This window comes from Zea mays, chromosome 3 (genome assembly GCF_902167145.1).
Source record: "Zea mays cultivar B73 chromosome 3, Zm-B73-REFERENCE-NAM-5.0, whole genome shotgun sequence".
In the NCBI taxonomy this organism is placed as follows: Eukaryota; Viridiplantae; Streptophyta; class Magnoliopsida; order Poales; family Poaceae; genus Zea; species Zea mays.
Genome location: NC_050098.1, coordinates 224,329,632 through 224,352,931, shown reverse-complemented (window position 1 = coordinate 224,352,931; position 23,300 = coordinate 224,329,632). Strand labels below are relative to the sequence as shown.

The following is a 23,300-nucleotide window of genomic DNA, read 5'->3' as shown; positions in this document are numbered from 1 at the left end:
CCACTCAGCCAGTACTCAATGACTAAAGTGCCCTCCCAAGTTCCGCAATTCACGCGCGAAGTCATTCTCGTAATCTCGTCCAAAATGTCGCACAAGCACTGTTTCGTCCTTCGTATTGCCCTTCCTATAGCCGCACGCATGGCGAACCGAAGCGAAGCCAAAACGCCCATTCCCCTTCGCCCTCTTCGACCCTAGCAAGAAGACGGCGGCGGAGATGGTGTACTACGCGCTTTTGGTGGGCGCAGAGCTGGACGGCCTCACCAACCTGCAGCCCAGCGGCGGCTGCGACGACCCCAGCTTCCCCTACTACCTCAAGGTCCGTGTCCCCATTCCCTTCTCCTCCCTTGGCTCGATCGGCTCCGGTCCGCCTCATATCGATCGCGAAAGGCGATGATCGGGGTTTGCTCGCCTGTTTATCCTTGCTGGATCGCAGCTCAAGTGCGAGAACTGCGGGGAGGTCACCGCCAAGTCCACCTACGTCACTCTCAGCGAGCAAGTCGACCTGCCCAAGGGACATGGCACCGCTCACCTCGTCCAGAAGGTAGCCTCGCAGAAATCACCTTCCTCCTCCTCATACCTCTGGACGGATGGATTTCGCTTCCCTCTGCAGTGATGTTGGTGTGCTTGATGAGACTGGCATGTGAGGAGTGCTCGGCATTAGATTGGGCGTGGAGACTGGAGAGTTATATTCTGTTTAGTGTTCTAAGTATATATGCTTTTAAGTGAGCAAGGAATGCATTTTTTAGAGGAAATGTGATTGCCCTGTGCTTTTTGTATGATTGATGAATTCATAGTTCTTGTTAGTGTCGATATCAGCTGACTTTCTATTAGGATTTTTGATGAACTAGCATGGTATGTGGACAACAAATGAGATGACCATTGTTTTCAGGTCGGTCGACCAGCTGGTCGTTCCAGAGGACCGACCAGGCGCCTAATCGCGATTAGGGCGACGATTAGGATGCCTAAGGATGCCTAATCGGTCCTGGTCGACCTGTGGTCGTCCCCTAACCGTCCCATATATTTTGGACATATGCATATATAATATGATATATGTATATATAAGCAATACTGCAATAGGCATTATATAAGTCTGAAAGTCTCAGATTGAAACTGAGTAATAGACTGAAAGACAATATAGGCATATAGCACTATAGCAGAACTGAAATTGAAATATTGAATACAAGGCTACAATCAGTAATGCAGTACCTACTACCTAGAGCATATCATCATCCAAGCAAAAAGCAGCAACAGCTTATCCAACAGATTCAGATTCATCAGAATTCAGACATTAGGAAAGGGGGAGAAGGGGGGAACCTTGAGATGAGGAGCTCATCTCGTAGATAGTGTTTTGGAGCTGCTGCTGGTGTTCTAGAGCCGCAGCCTGTGTTCTGGACTCGGCAGAGGAGAGTAAAAGTTTCAAGGGGTGACAAGGGGTGGCGGCGCATTGCCTTTATACTACTGTAGATGGGCCGAAAAAATAGAAGCCCAATAGCCCACTAGAAAACCCTAGCCGCCTGGATAAATCCTGGTCGATTTACCATCTAGTCGGACGACTAATCACCCCTAATCGACGACTAGTCGGACGACCTGGACGACTTGATACTCTAGTCGAGTCGTCCGACTGATCAACCACTACCAGGCGACCTGCCCGACTAATCGTGACTAATCGCGATTTTCGAACGACTTGAAAACAGTGGAGATGACTGATTCCATTGGTTAATTGAGATTCCTTTACTCTTCTGGATTTCCTTCTTTTATGTTATTTATTTAATAGGTTGGGATTGAGTTCTTTGAGGGGTATTGATTTCATGATTAAAATGGGGGATTGAATTGGGTGGATGGGAGGCATGTTTCCGTAAAAGGACAACAACATATAATTGTTCATTTGTTCCTTCTCAAGGGTCATGCTATTTTGCAAACTAGGTTGTCCATGAAAATATATGCTTTAGGATTCACAAGTAATGGGATTTCTTTTTTGTTAATATGATTTCTTGTATTGTGATCATTGGCACGGTGATGGTCTTTCCATTATCGGTTCTTTAGTGATAATATAGTTTATTGGTTTCTCTCATAAGGTTCTGTCTACCTTTATTTAAATCATAGTTATTAAGGCGGTAAGGCGACTGACCTTTTTTTTACCTTTTAGGCGAGGCAACTAATTCAAAGTTAATAAGTAAGCCGATACCAGATTGATAGGATTGCGGATCCTACCGGGAATGTGGCGTAGGGAATAGGGGTGAGGCGCAGGGGACCGACGACGATCACGACGTTGGGCGTCGTGGCTTGGCTCGGTTGAAGGAGAGCAAGAGAATAGAGGGTGCTACAACACTCGCGCTATAGTACCAGCGTTGTTGTTGGATTAGGGCTGCCAGCGAGAGGAGGAAGAAGGGGGTGACGACTAGGGCTCCCAGCTCCCCGAGGGAAGCCGACAACAAATAGGTTGCTTCTGTTTAGTTTCCCTAGGTACAAACTAGGCCATTTATGTAGAGATGGCTTCCTTCTGCTAAGACCGGTTCATAACCAGATCTCCTATTTTTACTCTAATACTTATCCAATTTATCTCTAACTAGATCTCATATTTCTTCTCCCCGATCTGCCTTATCTAATCCTATTTTTACTCCAATAATTATCCAATCTGTCTCTAACTAGATCTCATATTTCTTCTCCCTATTTTGATCTGCCTTATCTAATACTAAAATGATTCCTTATTGGGATCGGTTGGCTGAGCCCTGGCCTCTCCGATCAAAACATCTCTCTCTGCCTGCGAAAACAGCTCGTCCTCGAGCTGAAAGTTGGGTAGAGGCATCGAAAATTCATCCACCCGAATTAGTACTTGCCACAATGTTGTGGTCATTAAGATTTGTTGCAGCAGAGATGTTGGTTGGGATATCGTTGTCCACGAAGTAGGTCGACTCCAAGTAGAAGAGGCGTCGTTGACAGACGTGGCCGCAGACATATGGTTCGTCGCAATTGTAGCAGAGTCCTTGACGCCTGCGTTCTTGTTGTTTAGCTGGAGAGAGACGACGAAACTGGCGAGCAAGGCCGCCGGTTTCTGCAGGGGCTTGCGCACTGCCCAGGTGCTGGAGTGGCATTTGCTGCAGCGGCGCGCCCAGCGGGGCTCGACTTGGCGCAGACTGGCCCTGGCGCGGCGGGGGTTCAATGCCTCGTGCTGTCGGGGTCGGCGGCGACGCAGCTACGTGGGTCTCGAAGGCTCGGGCCAAGTACATGGTCGACTGGAGGTCTTGTGGCTTGCGAAGCTCGATGTTGATGCAGATGTGGTTCGGGATCCCACCCATGAACAACTCGGCCTTCTGGGATGTCAAGAGGTTGCGGGAGTGGCACAACACTGCGTTAAAGCGGTCGACGTAGTCCTGCACTGTGGAGGTGAACGGAAGGCGCACTAACTTGGAGAGGCGTGTACCCCACACGGTTGACTCAAAGCGGAGGGAGCACAGCTCCCGAAAGAGCTCCCATGAGGGCATACCCTCGTCCTACTCAAGGGTATAGTACCATGTCTGGGCTGCGCCTGTGAGGTGGTAGGAGGTCAGCCATGTGCGATCCGAGGCCATCGTCTGTTGTCCTCGGAAGAACTGCTCGCACTGATTGAGCCAATGGAGGGGATCTGCAGAGCCGCCGTAGGTGGCGGAACTCTAGCTTGTATAAGCGCGGTGGGGCGAGGACGAGGTTTGGATCCGGAGCGACGCCGTGGGAATGCGTGGCCGGAATGCCATGGTATCAGACGACCCATCGTACACCAGGGTGCCATCCACCCCACCATAGAATACTCCGCTGGTGCTAGGGTTGGGTGGCACGAATGGGGTTAGGAGCGTCACCATCGTGAATTTGGGGGAGGGTGTCTGGGCGAGGGCGTATGATGGGATGGGCGAGGGCGATGGCGGCATAGATGGGAACTGGATGGGGACGGGGCGTTGGGTGGTCGGATCGAGCCTGGAAGGGGGAGCGGGGCCGATGCCGGTGGTGTCGGCAGTGCATGCTGCGGTGGTGGAAGGGTGGTATGGGACGTGTCCCTAGCTGTGGAAAATCGATGGAGAGGAAGGCGGTGATGGTCGCCACTGAACGACCAAGATCGGCAAACGCCTGGGCCACAGCTTCCAGGGTAAGGGGCGACGTTGTTGAGGGGGATGTGAGGACAGGGGCTGTGGCGGTCAGTGGCGGCGAAGTGGTGGTGGGTGGAGGACTTGACATAGCCGTTACCAGATTGATTGGATTGTGGATCCTATCGGGAATGTGGCATAGGGAATAGGGGTGAGGCGCAGGGGGCCGACTACGATCACGGTGCTGGGGCGCCGTGGCTAGGCTCGGCTGAAGTAGAGCAAGAGAATAGAGGGTGCTACAGCACCCACGCTGTTGTTGGATTAGGGCTGCCAGCGAGAGGAGGAAGAAAGGGGTGGTGGCTAGGGCTCCTAGCTCCCTGAGGGAAGCCGACAACAAATAGGTTGCTTCTATTTTGTTTCCCTAGGTACAAACTAGGCCATTTATATAGAGATGGCTTCCTTCTACTAAGACCAATTCATAACCGGATCTCCTATTTTTACTCCAATACTTATCCAATCTATCTCTAACTAGATCTCCTATTTCTTCTCCCTGATCTGCCTTATCTAATCCTATTTTTACTCCAATACTTATCCAATCTATCTCTAGCTAGATCTCCTATCTCTTCTCCCTAATCTGATCTGCCTTATCTGATACTAAATTGATTCCTTATTAGGATCGGTTGGCTGGGCCCTGGCCTTTCCGATCATAACACCCCCACTCTCCCGCGCCGCCGCCGCGCCTTGCCTTACTCTCGGGAAAGGTGATAGGACGGCTTACGAGTCCAAGCTGGTCGTACCCCTTAAGCGTCGCTTCGACGCCTTAATAACCTTGTTTTAAATATGTTAAGGCTAAAAAACCTTTTCCAATTTCATTTTCAATCATTTAATTTTATTTACTGTTCAAGGCTTTGTTGTTGTTGTTCATTTTATTTACTGTTCAATGCAAACTAGTCTCAGCACTCTTTCATGGTACTGTGCACCTTTATGTTGTTGTAGTTATGTATGCACATAATATGTGCCAGACCTCATAATTCCATTTTTGACTTGGAAGCTTAAGAATTTCTTATTTTGTGTCTTGACAGTAGATGTAGAATCCTCACTATATTTTTTGGTCAAAATAGCTTTTTTGTTCTAGCAACCAGTGATTGCAAGTTGTCCGACTTAATCGCGATTAGTCGGGCTGGTTGCCTTTTTATACTCGATTAGTCGGACGACTCGATTAGCTTGTCTAGTCGTCCTGATCGTCCGACTAGTCGCCGATTAGGGCGATTAGTCGTCAGACTTGTAGTTCCTGATCGCCATTCGCCAACATCTAGGGGTTTTGCTGATATTACTTGGGCCAATGTGGATGAAGTTGTTGGTGCAGCAGAGGGTCTAAGGGGTTGTAACTTGCCTCGTGCTGCTTCTACACGTGTTGCTGCAGTTTCTAGTCATATTATTTCTTATTCTCGGTCTAGAAAGCATCAAAGGGACACAACCCAACAGTCTGAAGGTGATGCAACAGATGAAATGGATGAGGACAATGATGATGAATCTGGATCTGCTGAAGTTGCTGATGCAGGCTTCCATTTGGATGATGATTTGGTTTAGATTATTGTAGGCTTCAAGCAGGCTGTTTGCTGCATTTTTGTTCCTGCTTAGTGCTCATATCTTTTGTGCTATTTATATATATACCTATATAAGTATAACCACTAGTCTAAAAGGTCTAGGACGACCAGGGACCGACTAGAGGTCGACTAGTCGCCCTGGTCGTCGCCTAATCGCGATTAGTCGTCTGGTCGGTCCTAGGGATCAACCAGACGACTTGCAATCATTGCTAGCAACCCACTTCATGAATTGATTAGCGATGATTTCTTAATGGCTTTCTGCTCAATAATCAATTTGGTCTCTCGAGGTTCTTTGTCTAAATTTTCTACTTGAGCTTTCTAATAAAGGCATTAGAGAGGGAAAAACTTGTTCCAATACATATAATAAGGTTCCTTTTTATTTTTTCCATGAGGTATCTAACAAAGGCATAAAAGAGAAAACAAACTGTTTCAGTAAGAGTGTGTCGACTGTATATTTTGTTGTACCATGTAAGTTATGTCCTGTGTATGATGTTTTGTCTTCTCTCAGTGCAAGCTTTGTGGGAGAGATGGAACAATTGTGATGATTCCTGGTCAGGGGACGCCACTTACTATTGAGCAGAGCCAGAAAGAAGAGAAGACTTGTTTGATGGTGTTTGACTGCAGAGGCTATGAACCTGTTGAGTTTTCTTTTGGAGCTGGCTGGAAGGCTGAGTCTGTATGTTTTTTCTTGACCTATCATGAATGTTAATGACTGCTTACATATACAAAACCAATGTATTAGTTGTAAATAATTAATATTTTCATAGTTATGTGTGCTTTTATTTTGAATTGGCATAGGGTTTCACATGTATATGTATGTATGACATCTGAACTATGAATGTACTCCCTCCAACCCAAATTATAAGCCTACAATATTGGATCTGCCCTTTTTGTAGTTTTTTGCTATGTACTTAGATATACACTATGTCTAGAATCTCTAGATAAATAGTAAACGCAATGTATCTAAAAAAGTCAAAACATCTTCCTTAAATTGACACACCAATTATTTTTGTTCATAGTTCACACATACCGATTGGCTATCTTCTTTCTCCAAGAAGAAATGAAATGTCTTTGATTTCTTTCACAGTAACAAGTCTATGACTTGTTTTAAATTGCTTTTGACAAATCTAGAAAGTTTCACCTTTTGAGGAAATTAGTAGTTTAATTTAAAACCATCTTTTTTTTTTTGCCGATTTTAGTTTATTGCTAGTGCTGCATGTACTAAATATTGCAATTGTTTAGCTTTTGCTGTGATGTGCTAACAGTGTCATTTTTTAAGGTGCATGGGACTCCTTTTGAAATTGACTGCTCTGAAGATGAATTTTCTGAGTATGATGAGAAGGGAGAATGCCCGGTTGAGCTAAGCAAGCTGCAGTCAACATTCAAAGTGGTAAGCAGGCAGCAACCGCAATCATAATATAGTCCATATTTATCATCATCTCTATTCCTCCATGAAGCTTTGACATTATTGTAATTGACAACAGGTGAAGAAGCATGAGAAGGGTGGTAAGACAAGATTTGTCTAGATCCAGTGACTTGGAGTCTGTCGGGTATTGGAATCGGAGGTGTATAAATGGTACATTTGGGCTAAAAGGTTGTGCGTAAGACGTACCTTCTCTGTCTATTGATTTTGTGGATGCCGTGAACCATGTGAAGCTTTCAGTGACAGTGTCCACAGAGGCATTGCCCTGGACCGATTACTATTGTTCTGTGGTCTGAGGTCATCGGAACCGATCTTTTTATCTTCTGCTAATGCTTGAACATGCTGCTGATTTTTTTTTGAGCATTGTGACTGATGGCTCTGAAGACATCTCACGAATTGGAGGCTCCCAACGATTACTAGCCAGATTGCTTCTCCAATTTATACTCATTTCGTTATAATTTATAATTCATTTGACTTTTTTTATCCTAAGTTTGACCGGGTCATCTTATTAAAAAAATATATAATTATTATTAATTTTTGCTATGATATCGTTTAACATATAATATACTTTAAATGTGTCATTGAATTTTTCATTTTTTTCTCAAAAAAATAGGACGCGTCGATGATAAAAAAAAGTCAACGAATTCTAATTTGAGATGGACGAAGTATAAAAACATCTCCAACAACATGACCCGCTTTAAAAATGTCTATATTTTTATAGAATTTAGGGCACCAACAAAACATCCCGCTTCAACAGTAAAGCCTCAAATCTAGATTAAATGATAGCTCACTACGATGTAGTATATTTGAGGCACTTAAGAGTATGCCTTATAATTTTTTTGATCAAATTTTATGAAATGAGGCAGTGTTGGACTAGTTTTTTCTACGTAGAGCCTTATATTTTAATTTAAGCCACCAGTTTGAGGCATTGTTGAAGATGCTCTTATTTTGATGAGCTAGAACAAATTCTGGTCCATTCCCCATTCCTAGACAAACAAATGGGCCCTAAAAAGACATGTAGCTATCTTTATACATATCAACCTTCTTAAAGGATGTTTGATTTCTAGGGACTTATTTTTTCAGTCTCTTCATTTTATTATATTTTATATTTTAGTCGATAAATTGCCAAATACGGAAATTAAAATTATGTTTAAGTTTTTGTATTTGGCAATTGAGACAAAAATGGAATAAAATGATGGGACTAAAAATTAGTACCTAGAAACCAAACACCCCATAATTTGTGATGGGTAAGATAATGTAAGACCGTGTTTTTCGGCTATTACAAAGCTGAAGAAGTGGAATATGGAAAATAGTTTTTGTCAAGGTGCCATAAAATTCCTACCAAAATTACTCTAGCTAAGTTTTAGCAAAAAGTAATTAAGTTAACTCTTCATTCAAAATATTTCACATATGAAGTTATCTAAACCACAAAGTAAGGGCAAAATATAAAAGGAACAATTGTATAGTTGCCCCTGCTCACGATTCTAGCTCTGTTTTTACCTTGGTTTTTCAAACATTGCATCGTTCTCTTTTTTTTTTAAAAAAAACAAAACTTCCATTTGCCCCTATTTCATTATAAACACATACCAGTGTTAACTCAGCCTATAAAAAATGTTCATATCCTTTCACTATTGCCTCTCTTATTATCAACTGTTTACAAATTTACTCCCACTTTGATATAAAAGTTTAGAATATAAGTATAACATAAATGCAATCATAAATTTGTAAAATAATTATTTCAAATGTTTAGTTGGTAGATGAATCATTATTTCAAATGCAAGCATGAAATTTTCACCTTTGTTTCCTAGGTCTACCAGCAGCCCTCTGTAGTGGTAGAGGAATCATTTCAAACCCAACATCAACCTTTGGCCATCCAGACTTGTCACTCATTGGATTAATCTGAAACTGATACACCATCTTGAACCTCTCTACTAAATAGTAGTCATGCACAAAATCCTCAATGTTTAGTTGTCTAATGCGCTGTTTCACTGTCCCAAATAAGTATATAGCATGAGTACATGGTTTCCCTGACAACTCCTATTATCCACAACCACATTCTCTTTTACAGTAGAGCATAACGCCTCCACTCCAACCCTATTTCCCTTAAGCAAGACATGTACAAATATCAACCTATAAAATGCATTCTGAAGCACCATAGTTGCACACGTTACCTTTCATTAAAAAAAATCAAAAGTGGAATACTAAGTTTGCTAATTCATCTACTCAATGATGAGCCTCTGACAGAAACCACCAGGTGAAATAGTAGCCATTTTTCTAGTTGTTACACCTGGGCTAGTTGGAGATAGAGACGCCATCCTTCTAGTAGTTATCCCTGCACTTGAATGAGGCATTGGAGATGGTTCAACAACTGACGTGGATGCCTGAGCATCATATCTAGAGGCTTCAACAGCTTCATCTTCATGATTGCTTTTCCTATGAGGGACAAATTGAATTAATGAAAGAACACATTGCAACACATACAAGAAACAAAACTATCAAATTACCTTGGGTTTTTTCCTTTTTTGGACGATGTGGTGGAAGCTAATTCAGCTTGAGTTGCATTACAACCCTTCTCAACGTGTCCAAATTGAAAGCACCTTTTGCATTGATGTGGTCCTCGTTTTCCTGGCTCTCCACTAGCCTTGATCCTTTGCTTCCTAGGTATACCAGCAGCCCTCTGCAGTGGTAGAGGAATCATTTCAATCCCAACATCAACCTTTGGCCATCCAGACTTGTCACTCATTAGATTAATCTGAAACTGATACACCATCTTGAACCTCTCTACTGAATAGTAGTCATGCACAAAATCCTCAATGTTTAGTTGTCTCATGCGCTGTTTCACTGTCCCAAATAAGTATATAGCATGAGTCCATGGTTTCCCTGACAACTCCCATTATCCAGAACCACATTCTCTTTTGGCAAGGTCAACCCCATACCTCCAAGTCTTCCCTTCCTTTATTGTACCTGATATTTCAGCTGACATGGGACCACTTTTCTTGATATCATAGTGCAGCCCTCGGCTCTTCATGTTTAGCCTTCCTTAATGATTAGATTCTCACTATGATGTGTTGTGTGAGGCACAACACAATCATCTATCATAGTAAACTCATCTTCAGGAACACATTCAGTATCGAAGTCTATGTCTTTTTTTTTCTGCACCTCTATTGGATTTGCATCATGAAACACAGAATCTAAATTTTTGTAGTACATCCACTCTTCATCTATTCCAGTTGGCTCATCTCCATGAGGATCACATCCAACGGACATGAACAGTGCACGATTTGTTTCCTTCTTTGGCGAAGCCGACCGTTGAACCCTCGGTCCCCTTGGCACACCGGACACTGTCCGGTGCACACTGGACAGTCTGGTGCGGCCTAGTGACCGTTGCCTCTGGCCATGCATCCCCGTTAATTGCGCGCCGATCGCGCTGCCGACCGTTGGCTTGGACGTTGTTGGCTCACCGGACAGTCCGGTGCCCACCGGACACTCCGGTGAATTTTAGCATCAGCGTCCTCGGCGATTCCCGAGAGCAGCGAGTTTGTTGCTGAGCCAGCCTGGGCACCGTACATTGTCCGGTGCACCCGCAGCTGGTGCAGTACTCGTTTCAGCTGAACTCCTTTTGCTCTTTTTGGACTTGTCTTAATTGAGTTCCTGTCACTTTGCTTAACATTTGTTAGTTCTCACCAAGTGTGTTGTGCTTCCAATCATCAAAACAATATGGAAATGACCTAAGGGCATATTTTTCTTTCAATCACATCCAACAGTCATGAAGTGTTCCTTTTCGTCCTCTTCAACCATCAGTGGACCTGCAGTTGTTTCTCCATATTCTGCTACTTCTGCCCATTTAAATTCCCCAATTTGCATATCCTCAACAACATTCGTTGCACTAGGTATGTCCTCGACATCATGTTCACTGCAACAGGCATCTCATTCCCCTCACACCTGCTCACTATCATTAGGAACTTCACTAGTTGAGATGCCCTTAGTAAGTCAATAAGCTGACTATCTGAAGTTAAAAAGCATGTCAAATCAGAACCAGTTAGAACCCAGAAATTTGCCTTATGATTGTCGTTCCATGTAAAGTATGGAGTGATATCCTTTTCCAGATCAATGATGGCATACTCTTCTGAATCAACAACCCAGCTCACAATCCTACCTCGATCGTACACCTTTCTTTTTTCCATCTTTAAAGCTGAAGTATGCATTGACATTGACCTCAACTCTACAAGCATTCTTCGGATAGATCCTACAATGCAAGAACAAAACAAATAGACAGAAATGAGCAAACAATTTCAGGTCCTTCTGGTTCCCTTCACACAACCATATATTACCACATACAAATACTAGAAAAATAAGTACAAATCGGAGGAAGAATATAGAGGACCAGAGGAGATTACCTTTCAGGAACTTCGTCGACATCCATCCCTGCTCAAATCCCCACTGCCTTGTCTTGGCATTGCAAAATCCCCCAAAACTAGGTTTTAAATCAAGAAACCAGAGCACGAGAAGGAGAGTAACAAGAGGCAAAATGAGGGAAGGAAGCAGAGGTGTGCATCATGGAGAATAAAAGATAAAGAGCAGCTGCAACCTCCGAGGAAGCACGCCGCGGGCCGTCGCCTTCGTTTCCTGTGCGGCTGGTGCGTGCGTGTTTCCAGGATGCTTGCATGAGTGGGCTGGGTTTGAGGGTGTTTGGTTTCTAGGGATTAATCCCTCTATTTTATTTCATTTAGTCTCTAAATTGTTAAATACAGAAACTAAAACTTCTAAGAATTATTCCCTAGAAAACAAACACCCTCTTAGGCTACAGGTGTGTGTGCGCGTGAGTTTTTTTTTCTAAGTTTCCGTATTTGACAATGTAGAGTCTAAAATAAAATAAAATAAAATAAAGAGACTAAAAATTATTTTCTAGAAAACAAAACACCCCTTAGGCCTAACGTGTGTGCGCGCGGAGTTTTTCTATTTTTAATTGATTTTATTATATTTTCATCAGATCAAACGTTGATTTAACGTGGATGGTAGAAATCTATAACGGAGCAACTTTTCAATGCTACTAATATATAGTTTAATATTTTGGTGGTATTTTTTCTATATTGTAGATCTTTTAATGTTATAGATCCATTTTTTTTGTAAAAATAAAGATAAAGTTATGAGCAGAGCAACCATGTAAATATCTCTTAATATTTTGATAATCGTTCTTACAAGTGTGCTCTTACTCCTATTTTACCCTGCATCCGTCACTACTAGGTAGACTGGGAGACGTGCCCAACTACCCCTGAGCAAGTGCCACCCTGCAAATGGCTGGACAACAAGAACCAATCGGTCGACTATTCCATCAGTACAACCAGCAGTCGTAGATAGACGCCTTGAAACAAAAGACTACCCGAGAGGGCCAGACAATGAAAAGCAGAAACGATCGCGCACGCACGGCAGCAGGATCGGCACACGAAAAACGCAGTTGCATCGTGGCATGCATTTGGAAATATCGTAATCAAAATAAACCAGCCGCCGCCCTCGTGCGGGCCTGCGCTTGCCTTGGCCTCGTCAAAAGCAAGGCCGCCCCACTCTAGGCTCACCTGATTCCTTCCGCCTTGTCAGCGCAGCGATCCAGACCCACCCGAGCCAACAACCCATGGCCGCCGCGACGCCGCGTCTCCTGCTCGCGGTCGCGGGCCTCACCCTCGCCGTCCTCGCCGCCGCGGTCTCGCCGTCTCTGGCGGCGGGGCCGCCGGTGCTGCAGGACCCGGCGGAGCTCCTGCGCCTTGCCAAGGAGCCGGCCTTCGCGGACTGGATGGTCGGGGTGCGGCGGCGGATCCACGAGAACCCGGAGCTGGGATACGAGGAGTTCCAGACCAGCGAGCTCGTGCGCCGGGAGCTCCACGCCATGGGGATCCCCTACAGGCACCCCTTCGCCGTCACCGGCGTGGTAGCAACAGTCGGCACCGGCGGTCCGCCCTTCGTTGCTCTGCGGGCGGACATGGACGCGCTGCCCTTGCAGGTCTGTAACTGTAACCGCCTTCCTTTTTTTCTCCTCTGCTTCTTGATTTCGCTGCGGATTCTGGAAAAGAAATTATTGCTTGCTTTTTTCTAAGGATAAAGGCAAATGTCTCTGCTCTGGTTATCGAATCCGTTTCTGTTTCAACCGCGAGCTTGGAACTTGGATTATTTAAAACGAACTGCGTACTTCTAGTGGCCACAAAACTAAATTTGACTAGTCAAAGGGAAGAGGAACGCCAGGGATTCAAAGAACTCGTGCTCACCGGAAGGCTAAAACTTGTTCACTGGTTATTCTTTTTAGAATTCATTATCCATTAAAATTTGTTGTGGCGCAATACAAAGTAAGGACTAGTGACCATCGAGGCCAGCACGTGCCATATGGAAATGATCAATTGAAGTATCGAGTATGCATGTATATAGTTCATTCATGGCAGAATGGCAGATGTGAGATGTCCTAGTAACCGGTAAGAAAGGGAGGAATAGGTCTGCACCTGCTACGCATGGGAGTATGTGTATCTGTAACAGTCGTGTGGTTCGTTTAAAGAAAAAGTCTTGTGAGACTTCGGTCATGTCCCAGGTGGTGATTGACATGGCAAATATGTGATTTCTGTGTATGGCATAATTATTGGGTTCTTGAACCTGATTGATATGGTTAAAATTTATTGCACGCATGTGCTGGTTTCTTCTCTTGGTCAATGTGAAAATATCCTAATTCGCTTTTGTTTTACTAGCTCTCGAAGACCCCGCTATTGATGTGTTTTAGATGTATTTTTCTGGTGACATAGTTCCATGTTTCGTGCAGTGGGATTGATTATATGTTAGGTTGCTTCTGGATGTACTGATCTCCAAATTTAAATATTATTGCGGGATCAATTTTCAATTATTTTTTCTTGATAATTTAATTGTAGTAAACTATATCTGCTCAAAGAAGTATGATTATCTTGTACTTGTCCACCAGTTAAAATTGATGTCCTGTTTTACAGGAAAGTGTGGAGTGGGAACACAAGAGCAAAGTCCCTGGGAAGATGCATGGATGTGGACATGATGCACATGTTGCTATGCTGTTGGGATCTGCTAAGATTCTTCAGGAGCATCGTGATGAGTTGAAGGTTAGTTACAGTATTTTTCTTATATAAAGCAATGGGAATTTCTCACTGTATAATGAAAAGTTTTGAAATAATTGAAATCCTCTCTTCAAACTTTGAGTGAGATATCTGAATAAATTTAAATATGATAAATCATTGATTGTTGGAGTATTGAGTATTAGCAAGGGTCAGTTGGATGTCCAATCCTTCATTTTGGCAAACATGGATGTCTATTTGATTTGATGTATTGTTTTTTTGGTCGTATATATACATTTTGATGGTTTACCTAGCACCTGTTCTGTATTTGTTGCAATGATAAGAGAGTTTTGTTGATTAAACAATGATAGAAGAGCCTTAGAAAATTATATAAGATGTCTAACATTTGTATATTTATATCCTTTCCTTGCTTTAATTGCATTAAACTACATGTTCCCAATCCTTTGTAGCTTTGAGCAAATGATAAAGATGAAAACTCTGTATTTTTGGAGTTCTTATTTGTTTGAAAAGAAATATCTAATCTAGTAGTTATTACCCAATTTTACTTTTTAATTTCTTGACCCCAAGACTACTGAGTATATCATAATATTATTTATTGGTAGCTTCCTTATATTTTGTATAGGTTAAATGGATGCTATGTTATCTAAGGAAGTCATTTCTTACTCAATTACCGAGTAAGAGATAGCTTCAGTTGGAATGGAAGCCCTAACCCTAATCAGGGTTGGGTGTAGTATTAATAGACTTAGGTAATTGGGCCTGGCCCATTACAAAGGGTTGAGATAGTAATTACATGGGGAAGACCCCAAACCCTAGACAGGTAATCTAACACCCCCCGCAGTCACAACTCTATCCTGTACAGATGTTGAGACTGGATCGAAAGTCTGAAAAGACACTCGACGGTAACCCCTTGGTGAAGATGTCGGCGAATTGCAGCGTGGTGGGGACGCTGAGAACCCGAACGTCACCGGCAGCGACACGCTCGCGGACGAAGTGCAGGTCGATCTCCACATGTTTCGTGCGCTGATGCTGCACGGGGTTGGTGGAGAGGTAGACTGCGCTGACGTTGTCGCAGTAGACGAGGGTGGCGCGCTGGAGGGGACTGTGGAGCTCGTGGAGGAGCTGGCGCAGCCAGGAGGCCTCTGCCACGCCGTTGGCCACGGCACGGTACTCGGCCTCAGCGCTGGAGCGAGAGACGACGGGCTGACGCTTGGCGGCCCAAGAGACGAGGTTGGCGCCCAGGAACACGGCGTAACCTGAGGTGGACCGATGCGTGTCGGGACAGCCAGCCCAGTCAGCGTCGGTGTAGACCACGAGCTCCGACGCCGGGGATGGTCGGAGAAGGAGGCCGTAGTCGAGGGAGCCGCGGAGGTAGCGCAGAATTCGCTTGAGCGCGGTGAGATGGGGCTCCCGCGGAGTGTGCATATGCAGGCACACCTGCTGGACGGCGTATGCGATGTCGGGCCTGGAGAAGGTGAGGTACTGGAGCGCGCCGGTCAGGCTCCGGTAGGACGTCGCATCGGCGACCGGAGGCCCGTCGTCCTCAGAGAGCTTCGCCTGAGTGTCGACAGGCGTGGAGCAGGGCTTGCAGTCAGACATGCCAGCCCGCTCCAGGATGTCGATGGCGTACTGGCGCTGGTGGAGGAAGAGACCCTGGGGCCGGCGCTCGGCGGTGATGCCGAGGAAGTGGTGTAGGGGCCCCAGGTCCTTCATCGCGAACTCCCGCTGAAGGGCGACGATCGTGCGGTGAAGAAGGTCGGCGGTGGATGCCGTGAGCACAATGTCGTCGACGTAGAGCAGGAGGTAGACGGTGTCGTTGCCACGCCGGTAGATGAACAGGGACGTGTCCGACTTGGCCTCAACGAAGCCGATGGAGGCCAGGTAGGAGGCGAAGCGACTGTACCATGCCCGTGGCGCCTGCTTGAGGCCGTACAGGGACCGGTTCAGCCGGCAGACCAGATCCGGACGGTCAGCGTCGACGAAGCCGGTGGGCTGGCTGCAGTAGACAGTCTCCGACAGAGTGCCATGGAGGAAGGCATTCTTGACATCGAGCTGATGGATCGCCCAGTCGCGGGAGAGGGCGAGGGAGAGGACGGCGCGAACAGTGGCGAACTTGACGACGGGGCTGAAGGTCTCGTCGTAGTCCACTCCGGGGCGCTGTGTGAAGCCCCGAAGGACCCAACGGGCCTTGTAGCGGTCGAGGGAGCCATCCGAGGTCAGCTTGTGGCGAAAGAGCCACTTGCCGGTGACCACGTTGGTGCCTGGTGGACACGGCACCAGGTCCCAGGTGTGGTTGGCCAAGAGGGCCGCGTACTCCTCCTCCATAGCCCGACGCCAATGTGGGTCAGCGAGGGCAGTGCGAACGGAGGAGGGCACCGGGGAAGCGTTGGGGGGGGGTGCTGGACGTAGTAGCTGCCAGGATCAGCCGGTCGACGGGGCGGAGAACGCCAGCAGCGCGCCGAGTCACCATCGGGTGGACGTGCCCAGGGTCGCGGTGGATGGCGACCGGGTGGTAAACGGACGACTCGGAGTGAACCGCCGGAACGTCGGGAGCGGCTGGTGGGGCCGGCTCGCGGCGGTGATAGACGACGGCGGGGTCAGCGAATCGGGCCGCGCTCGTCGACGGGCCCGAGTCGGGGGGCGCCGAGGTAGTGGCGTTGCCGCGGCGATGGTAGACGCGGGCGGGGTTGGCGAATCGAGCCAGAGTCGACGGGGCCGCGCGTGGCGCAGGCGGGGTCGACGGGGCCGCGCGTGGCGCAGGCAGGATCGACGGGGCCGCACGTGGCGCAGGCGGGGTCGACGGGGCCGCGCGTGGCGCAGGCAGGATCGACGGGGCCGCGCGTGGCGCAGGCGGGGTCGATGGGGCCGCGCGTGGCACAGGCATGAGCGACGTGGCCGCGCGTGGCGCGGGCGGGGTCGACGGCGCCGCGCGTGGCGTGGAAATGGGCGCGAGCTGTGGCGTCGTGGCTGTACGAGGAGCAGGTAACGGCGCAAGACGGGGCGCCGGGGGTGGGGGGGGAACCGGGTCGGACTCGAGGAGGGAGTCAAGATCGGTGGGTGGGGTGGAGCCTGCAAGGGGAAACGCATCTTCGTCGAAGACGACGTGACGAGAGATGATGATGCGGTGGGAGGTGAGGTCCAGGCACCGATACCCCTTGTGGTCAAGGGAGTAGCCGAGGAAGAGGCAGCGAGTGGAGCGAGGGGAAAGCTTGTTAGGGGCGGTAGCGGAAATGTTAGGGTAGCAGGCACAGCCGAACACGCGCAGGTGGTCGTAGGAAGGGGCTGTGCCGTACAAGGCGAAGTGAGGTGTAGGGTGGCTCACCGCCTTCGAGGGAAGACGGTTGAGGAGATGCGTGGTGGTATGAAGGGCCTCTGCCCAGTAAGTGGCAGGGAGAGACGCCTGAAAGAGGAGGCAGCGGATCATGTTGGTGGTGGTGCGAATCATGCGCTCGGCCCGACCGTTCTGAGCAGAGGTGTAGGGACACGAGAGACGCAACTGGACGCCGTGAGTGAGGAAGAAAGAGCGGGAGGCGTTGTTGTCGAACTCGCGGCCATTGTCGCACTGCAGGGCACGGACCGGGCGCCGGAACTGGGTGGATACCCAGGCGAAAAAGTGAGTGAGGGTGGTAAACGTGTCGGACTTCAGCCGAAGGGGGAAAGTCCAAAGGAAATGGGAGTAGTCATCCAGAATGACCAGGTAGTATTTGTAGCCGGAGAGGCTAAGGACAGGAGATGTCCAGAGATCACAGTGGACAAGATCAAAGGCCTGAACAGCCCTGGACGTGGAAGTAGAAAAAGGAAGACGGGAGTGACGGCCGAGCTGACAAGCATGACAGAGGCGCTCAGAAGAGCCCCGAGTATATGATATGTCGGAGTGGCCGGAAAGCTGGGACATGACGTCAGGTCCAGGGTGCCCGAGGCGACGGTGCCAAATGGCGGAGGAGGTGGTGGTAGTAGCAAGAGCATGTGATGTGGTGGTAGTAGTAAGTACAGGAGATGAGACTACTCTGGTGTGGGGAGTGGAGGGCAAGTGAAGAGAATAGAGGGGGCCGGAGCTGTCACAGCGGGCGAGCACAGCATGTGTGGGAAGGTGGCGTATGGTGAGGCCCCAGGGGTCGAACTCCATAGAGCACTGGTTGTCACTAGTGAAGCGACGAACCGAGAGGAGGGGATGAGTTAGTCCGGGAGCAACAAGGACGTCGTTAAGGCAGAATGGTCCTGGGAGAGCCGATGTACCTACTGAGGTGACCGGGAGGGTGGAACCGTTGCCGACGACGATGGAGGTAGGATGTGAGGGGTGGGGTGGATGAGAGTGGAGTAACGAACTAGTGGTGGGGGTAGTGTGGAAGGAGGCCCCGGAGTCAACCACCCAATCGGTGGTGGTTCGGGGAGGTGGTGGTGGCGAAGGTACGGTGTGAGCGGAGAGGGCCAAAGAAGGTGCCCCGATAGAGGCACTAGGAAGGGAGGGAGATGACACGGGCTCAACCGCTAGGGAGGCGATCGCAGTACGTGGAAAGACAAGCGGACCAGGGACGTGACGGCCCGCCTGAGGGTGGACCTCGACGCAGTCCCGAAGAATAGGGTTCCAGACTGAATCGAAGGACACGAACGTGCCCCGGATGAGCTGGCCGTCGTGGAGGAGGACACGCATAGTCACGAGAGCGGCGGGCGAGGTAAAGCTCATGTATGGCGGGGGTGACGCCATGGATCCGATGTGGGAGGAGATAACACTGGTAGGAGAAGCGCAGCTGCGCGAGTAGTGATGGGGGTCGTCAAGAAGGGCGCGCGCAGCCGCTAGGATCGGGTCGGGCGGCGAGGCAGGGAGCCGCGGCGGGGAGCGCACGCGGCAGGGAGAAGGGCGGCTGGGGACCAGCGGTCGACGGAGGAAACCGGCAGAGAGGGCGCGCACGCCGGGGTTGGAGGAAGAAGGCGAGGCCAGGAGCAGCGCGGCCAAGCAGAGGAGGTGCGACGTGCGAGCCACGGGGTCCGGTGCAGGGCGCCTGGGCGCGGCTCAGGACACGGCTGGACGCGCGGATCCGGACGTCCTGGGCGACGCGACACGACGAGGCAGAGAGGGCGCGGTTGGCAGGCCGCAGGGCACCGGGGTCGCGGTGGGGAAGGGGCGCGCTCGGCGGGCGGGGACGGCTGGCGGCCAAGCGCACGGGCGCGGCGCGAGCGACGTTTCAGCCGCCGGGACAGCACGAGCACAGGGGCGCCGGGCCTGGGCTACGCGCGGTCAGTGTCGCGACGGGCGCTCGGTCGCGGTCCTCGACCTGGCGCGTCGGGGCGTGACGCGCGACGAGCAGGAGGCGGCGGCCGGCTAGCAGAGGTGCAGAGCGCGGCGGCTGCAGGAGCTCCTGGCGGGCGCAGCCGGGGAGGGTGGAGCCGCGCGTCGCCGGTGGGAGAGCCGGGCGGAGGCGGCTGCTGGGAGGCCGGCGGCTGTGGGGAAGCAGCCCGGCGGCTGTGGGTGGGAGGGAAGAGAAACTGGCTCTGGTACCAAGTTGGAATGGAAGCCCTAACCCTAATCAGGGTTGGGTGTAGTATTAATAGACTTAGGTAATTGGGCCTGGCCCATTACAAAGGGTTGAGATAGTAATTACATGGGGAAGACCCCAAACCCTAGACAGGTAATCTAACAGCTTCTTTTAGTCTAAGGAAGTCATTTTTTTGTCACAGGTGTAGATCTATGAAATGCGATACTGCTATTTCTCTGCCTTTTTATTGGTTACAGTAGATGCTTTTGGTCAATTGCTTATGTTTCTGTTTGTAGGAAAATCATGCATCCACATTTAGTCACACAATATTAATTAAGTAATTATGTTTAGGCAGCACATTACTAATCCTAGAAGTCCACATTGAGCAATCTTCTTAATAAACCGTTTAGTTTTTTTGAACGATGATTAAATCACTTAGTTCAGTTTCGCCCATATCAGTTATATGAACTGTCTTGTGATCTTTGAATTTTTATCACCCTATGAATTTCTATGGTTATGAATATATTTTCTTTATCAATGTAGGGTACAGTAGTTCTTGTCTTCCAACCAGCTGAGGAAGGTGGCGGTGGGGCCAAGAAAATGATAGAAGACAGAGCTGTGGAAAACATAGATGCCATTTTTGGGCTTCATATAGCTGACTCTGTGCCTATTGGTGTGCTGGCATCCAGGCCAGGGCCTATTATGGCTGGGAGTGGATTCTTTGAGGCCGTAATAAGTGGAAAGGGAGGACATGCTGCACTTCCTCATCACACTATAGATCCGATATTGGCTGCCTCAAATGTTATTGTGAGCCTTCAGCAACTTGTTTCTCGAGAAGCTGATCCCTTGGACTCACAGGTACCGTCCCTATCCTTGGATGACTTAATTTTTTGTTATATGCAATAAATTGCCAAGCATGGAACCATTTTGTTGATTGGCATTATCTATATCTATCTATCTATATGATCTACATAGCTCCCTTTATTGGAACTTCTGCCCTGTTGGTCTAAATTACAGAACCAGAGCAGAACAAACAAGGTAGAATTATTCTTCCATGTGTTGCGAGATCTATATGAAATTTGTCAAGGTCTTGTTGAACTTTTAATCATTGTCCTAACATGGAAACTACCAAGGAGGACGGCCCTAATTTACCTGGACTTGTTATACCTAGGCAGCACAGAGTATTTCTTACACATTGCTGTATACTATTCAGAACTTAAGCTTTAAGCTCTTAAATTGTTCAATATAGAAATTGTAGTTTCATATGCAAAAATGATTTTGCATAACAAGAATTATATGATTCTTTTATTCAGTACATTACTCCTAGGTTCCCATCATTTTGTTAAGTGCACTGACTGTTGTATTTTTGTTATGTTGAACCTTAGGCAATTTATCCTTATTTACACTCCAGTAGTCCACTTTATGTTTTTTTTTATTTGGATCCATTCTGTGTTGTGCAGGTTGTGACAGTTGGAAAGTTTCAAGGAGGTGGAGCCTTCAATGTGATCCCTGATTCGGTAACTATAGGTGGCACCTTCCGAGCCTTTCTGAAAGAGAGTTTTAATCAATTGAAGCAGCGGATTGAAGAGGTAAGGAACTTTGTGTTACTCATTCAGTAGTCAATTCTTAATTATTTTCTGTGATTAGGTTCTCTTAGACAAAAATAAAGGACTCAAAACTGCATTCGATATATGGCTACTTGAAGTTGCTAGATAATCTGTCACTATGCCTAACTACAGAAGTAAGTTTAAATAGATCGATCTGCATATTTCATCTATAGCTTTAGAGACACGTGCTTGCAAGTGGCCTATAGCTTTAGAGAAGTGGGTACTTGTAAGTGGCATGTCATCCTCTGTGCTGTCACCTAATTTAATAAATATATACTACGACCAATGCTACCGTAAACAAATAAGCTGGTGCATGTCTAGATTTTGGTGCATTCCCTTATTCCGCATTTTGCTAGATTGTAGTGCTGTTATAAGACAAGAGCAGTTCCTGGCGCTTGTTCTCATGAATAAGCTCAATTTTTTGGAAATTCTATGGATACAGACCCACATGTAAATTGTTGTTTGAGTACACATAATAGATTTCTTTTTATTTCAGATTTTCCTTTCAATGAAAATTACAGCTGTAGCTGTAGGCTTGTAGCTTTCACCTTGGTAATGGTTTTATTGCACCTAAAAGCAAGTTTCCTGATTGTTATTATGGGTCGTTAGATTTGTAGATGAAAGTATCTGGGTCAGAACTCTTGACAGTCACCTACTCACCTGCCCTGAGTTCCCAGCTATATTCTTCTCTGAAGTCACGCAATTTTTTAGTTTCAGTGTGGACTGTCGTGCAGAGGAGACTGCGAGTGGACCTCAGTAAGCTACTCTGTTTCTCATGTCTCAGGTGATTGTGTCTCAAGCTAGCGTGCAGCGCTGCAGCGCTGCCGTGGACTTCCTCAGCAAGGACCGTCCTTTCTTCCCGCCGACCATCAACAGCCCCGAGCTCCACGACTTCTTCGTGAACGTGGCCGGCGAGATGGTCGGCTCGAGGAACGTGAGGGACAGGCAGCCGCTGATGGGCGCCGAGGACTTCGCGTTCTACGCCGAGGCGGTCCCTTCCACCTACTACTACTTCGTGGGCATGTACAACGAGACGCGCGGGCCGCAGGCGCCCCACCACTCCCCCTACTTCACCATCAACGAAGACGCCCTTCCCTACGGCGCGGCCGGGCAGGCGGCGCTGGCAGCTCGCTACCTACTCGAGCGTCAGCAGCCTGCTGCCGCCACCGCTGATAAGGCAGAAACCCATGATGAGCTGTAGATAGTACATGATGTTTGCGTCCCTGTCCCTGTGTTGATGGAATTAGATTGAGCAATAATTTCTTCGCCAAGTTTATTCAGCGGCTGTACATATCCTGGTATCTCCATGCTTTGGTAATGATCGGTTGGGATCAGTCAGCAAATAGTCTGAGAAACATGCTTTAGTCTGAGAAACATGATTCCATCCCTTGATCAACGTCGCAGTAACTATCTTCTGCTGATTCCAAATTACTGCATTGCTGCTCACGATCCCTCCTGGCCCGGCCCGGCCCGCCACCTGTGTGCACGAGCACGATGCTGAACACAGGATGGCACAATGGCAGCGGGGGCACTCCTGCTCTCCAACTTGGACGGTGCTGGACATTGCCCAATTGTTAAATGGGCGATGATAAATTTAAATATATATATATATATATATATAATATACATCAAGTATTATATGAACTTATTAATTATTTAAAACAAATTTAGTTTGAAAAGGAAGGAGTACCTTTTATTCTCTCCATACACTTGAGTTCATTCACTTCCTAACAATTACCAAATTAGAATCTGGAACTTTGAGGATTGCTTCATAAATTATCTAAAGGCTTCGATTATTGATACTCTGATGACATGTTGTATGTAAAAAGAAATTGTATATTGTCTTCCCTGCCTTTCGTATATTTTGTAGACAATATTCCAGGCTTTCTTTGGATAAGGCTCTTCAATGTAAGCTTTGTGACGTACAATAGATATTATCGCCAAGAGCTTTAAAGAAACAAGCGAAGTTTACATGTTAAATGCAGCCATGTGCTGTAAAGTCTATTAAGGATGTTATTGGATTGAGTTGTGGCTTTTGAGAAAAAAAAAGAGTTAGGCCCT

At 47.5% G+C, this 23,300-nt stretch overlaps 2 protein-coding genes and 1 long non-coding RNA gene across 4 annotated transcripts; 2 read left to right on the top strand and 1 right to left on the bottom strand.

The window, feature by feature from the left end:
* The first annotated feature begins 147 nt into the window (after positions 1–147).
* LOC100276801 (uncharacterized) lies at positions 148–7,311 on the top strand. Its single transcript, NM_001150511.2, has 5 exons — positions 148–316; positions 434–541; positions 6,171–6,338; positions 6,942–7,052; positions 7,147–7,311. The coding sequence occupies exons 1-5, from the start codon at positions 215–217 to the stop codon at positions 7,186–7,188; spliced, it is 531 nt and encodes a 176-aa protein (NP_001143983.1). The 5' UTR covers positions 148–214; the 3' UTR covers positions 7,189–7,311.
* A 1,950-nt stretch (positions 7,312–9,261) lies between these two features.
* LOC103651500 (uncharacterized) lies at positions 9,262–12,170 on the bottom strand. Of its 2 annotated transcripts, XR_002268240.3 has the most exons (4): positions 11,674–12,170; positions 11,483–11,559; positions 9,590–11,331; positions 9,262–9,518 (listed from the first exon to the last, which is right to left on the bottom strand). It is a non-coding gene; the product is annotated as an uncharacterized lncRNA (long non-coding RNA). The 2 variants fall into 2 exon arrangements; XR_002268239.3 differs by having other exon boundaries at positions 11,483–12,170.
* A 383-nt stretch (positions 12,171–12,553) lies between these two features.
* On the top strand, positions 12,554–22,664 carry LOC100274316 (IAA-amino acid hydrolase ILR1-like 4). Its single transcript, NM_001148679.1, has 5 exons — positions 12,554–13,080; positions 14,063–14,188; positions 20,176–20,490; positions 21,093–21,221; positions 22,024–22,664. The coding sequence occupies exons 1-5, from the start codon at positions 12,715–12,717 to the stop codon at positions 22,438–22,440; spliced, it is 1,353 nt and encodes a 450-aa protein (NP_001142151.1). The 5' UTR covers positions 12,554–12,714; the 3' UTR covers positions 22,441–22,664.
* The last annotated feature ends 636 nt before the right edge of the window (positions 22,665–23,300 follow it).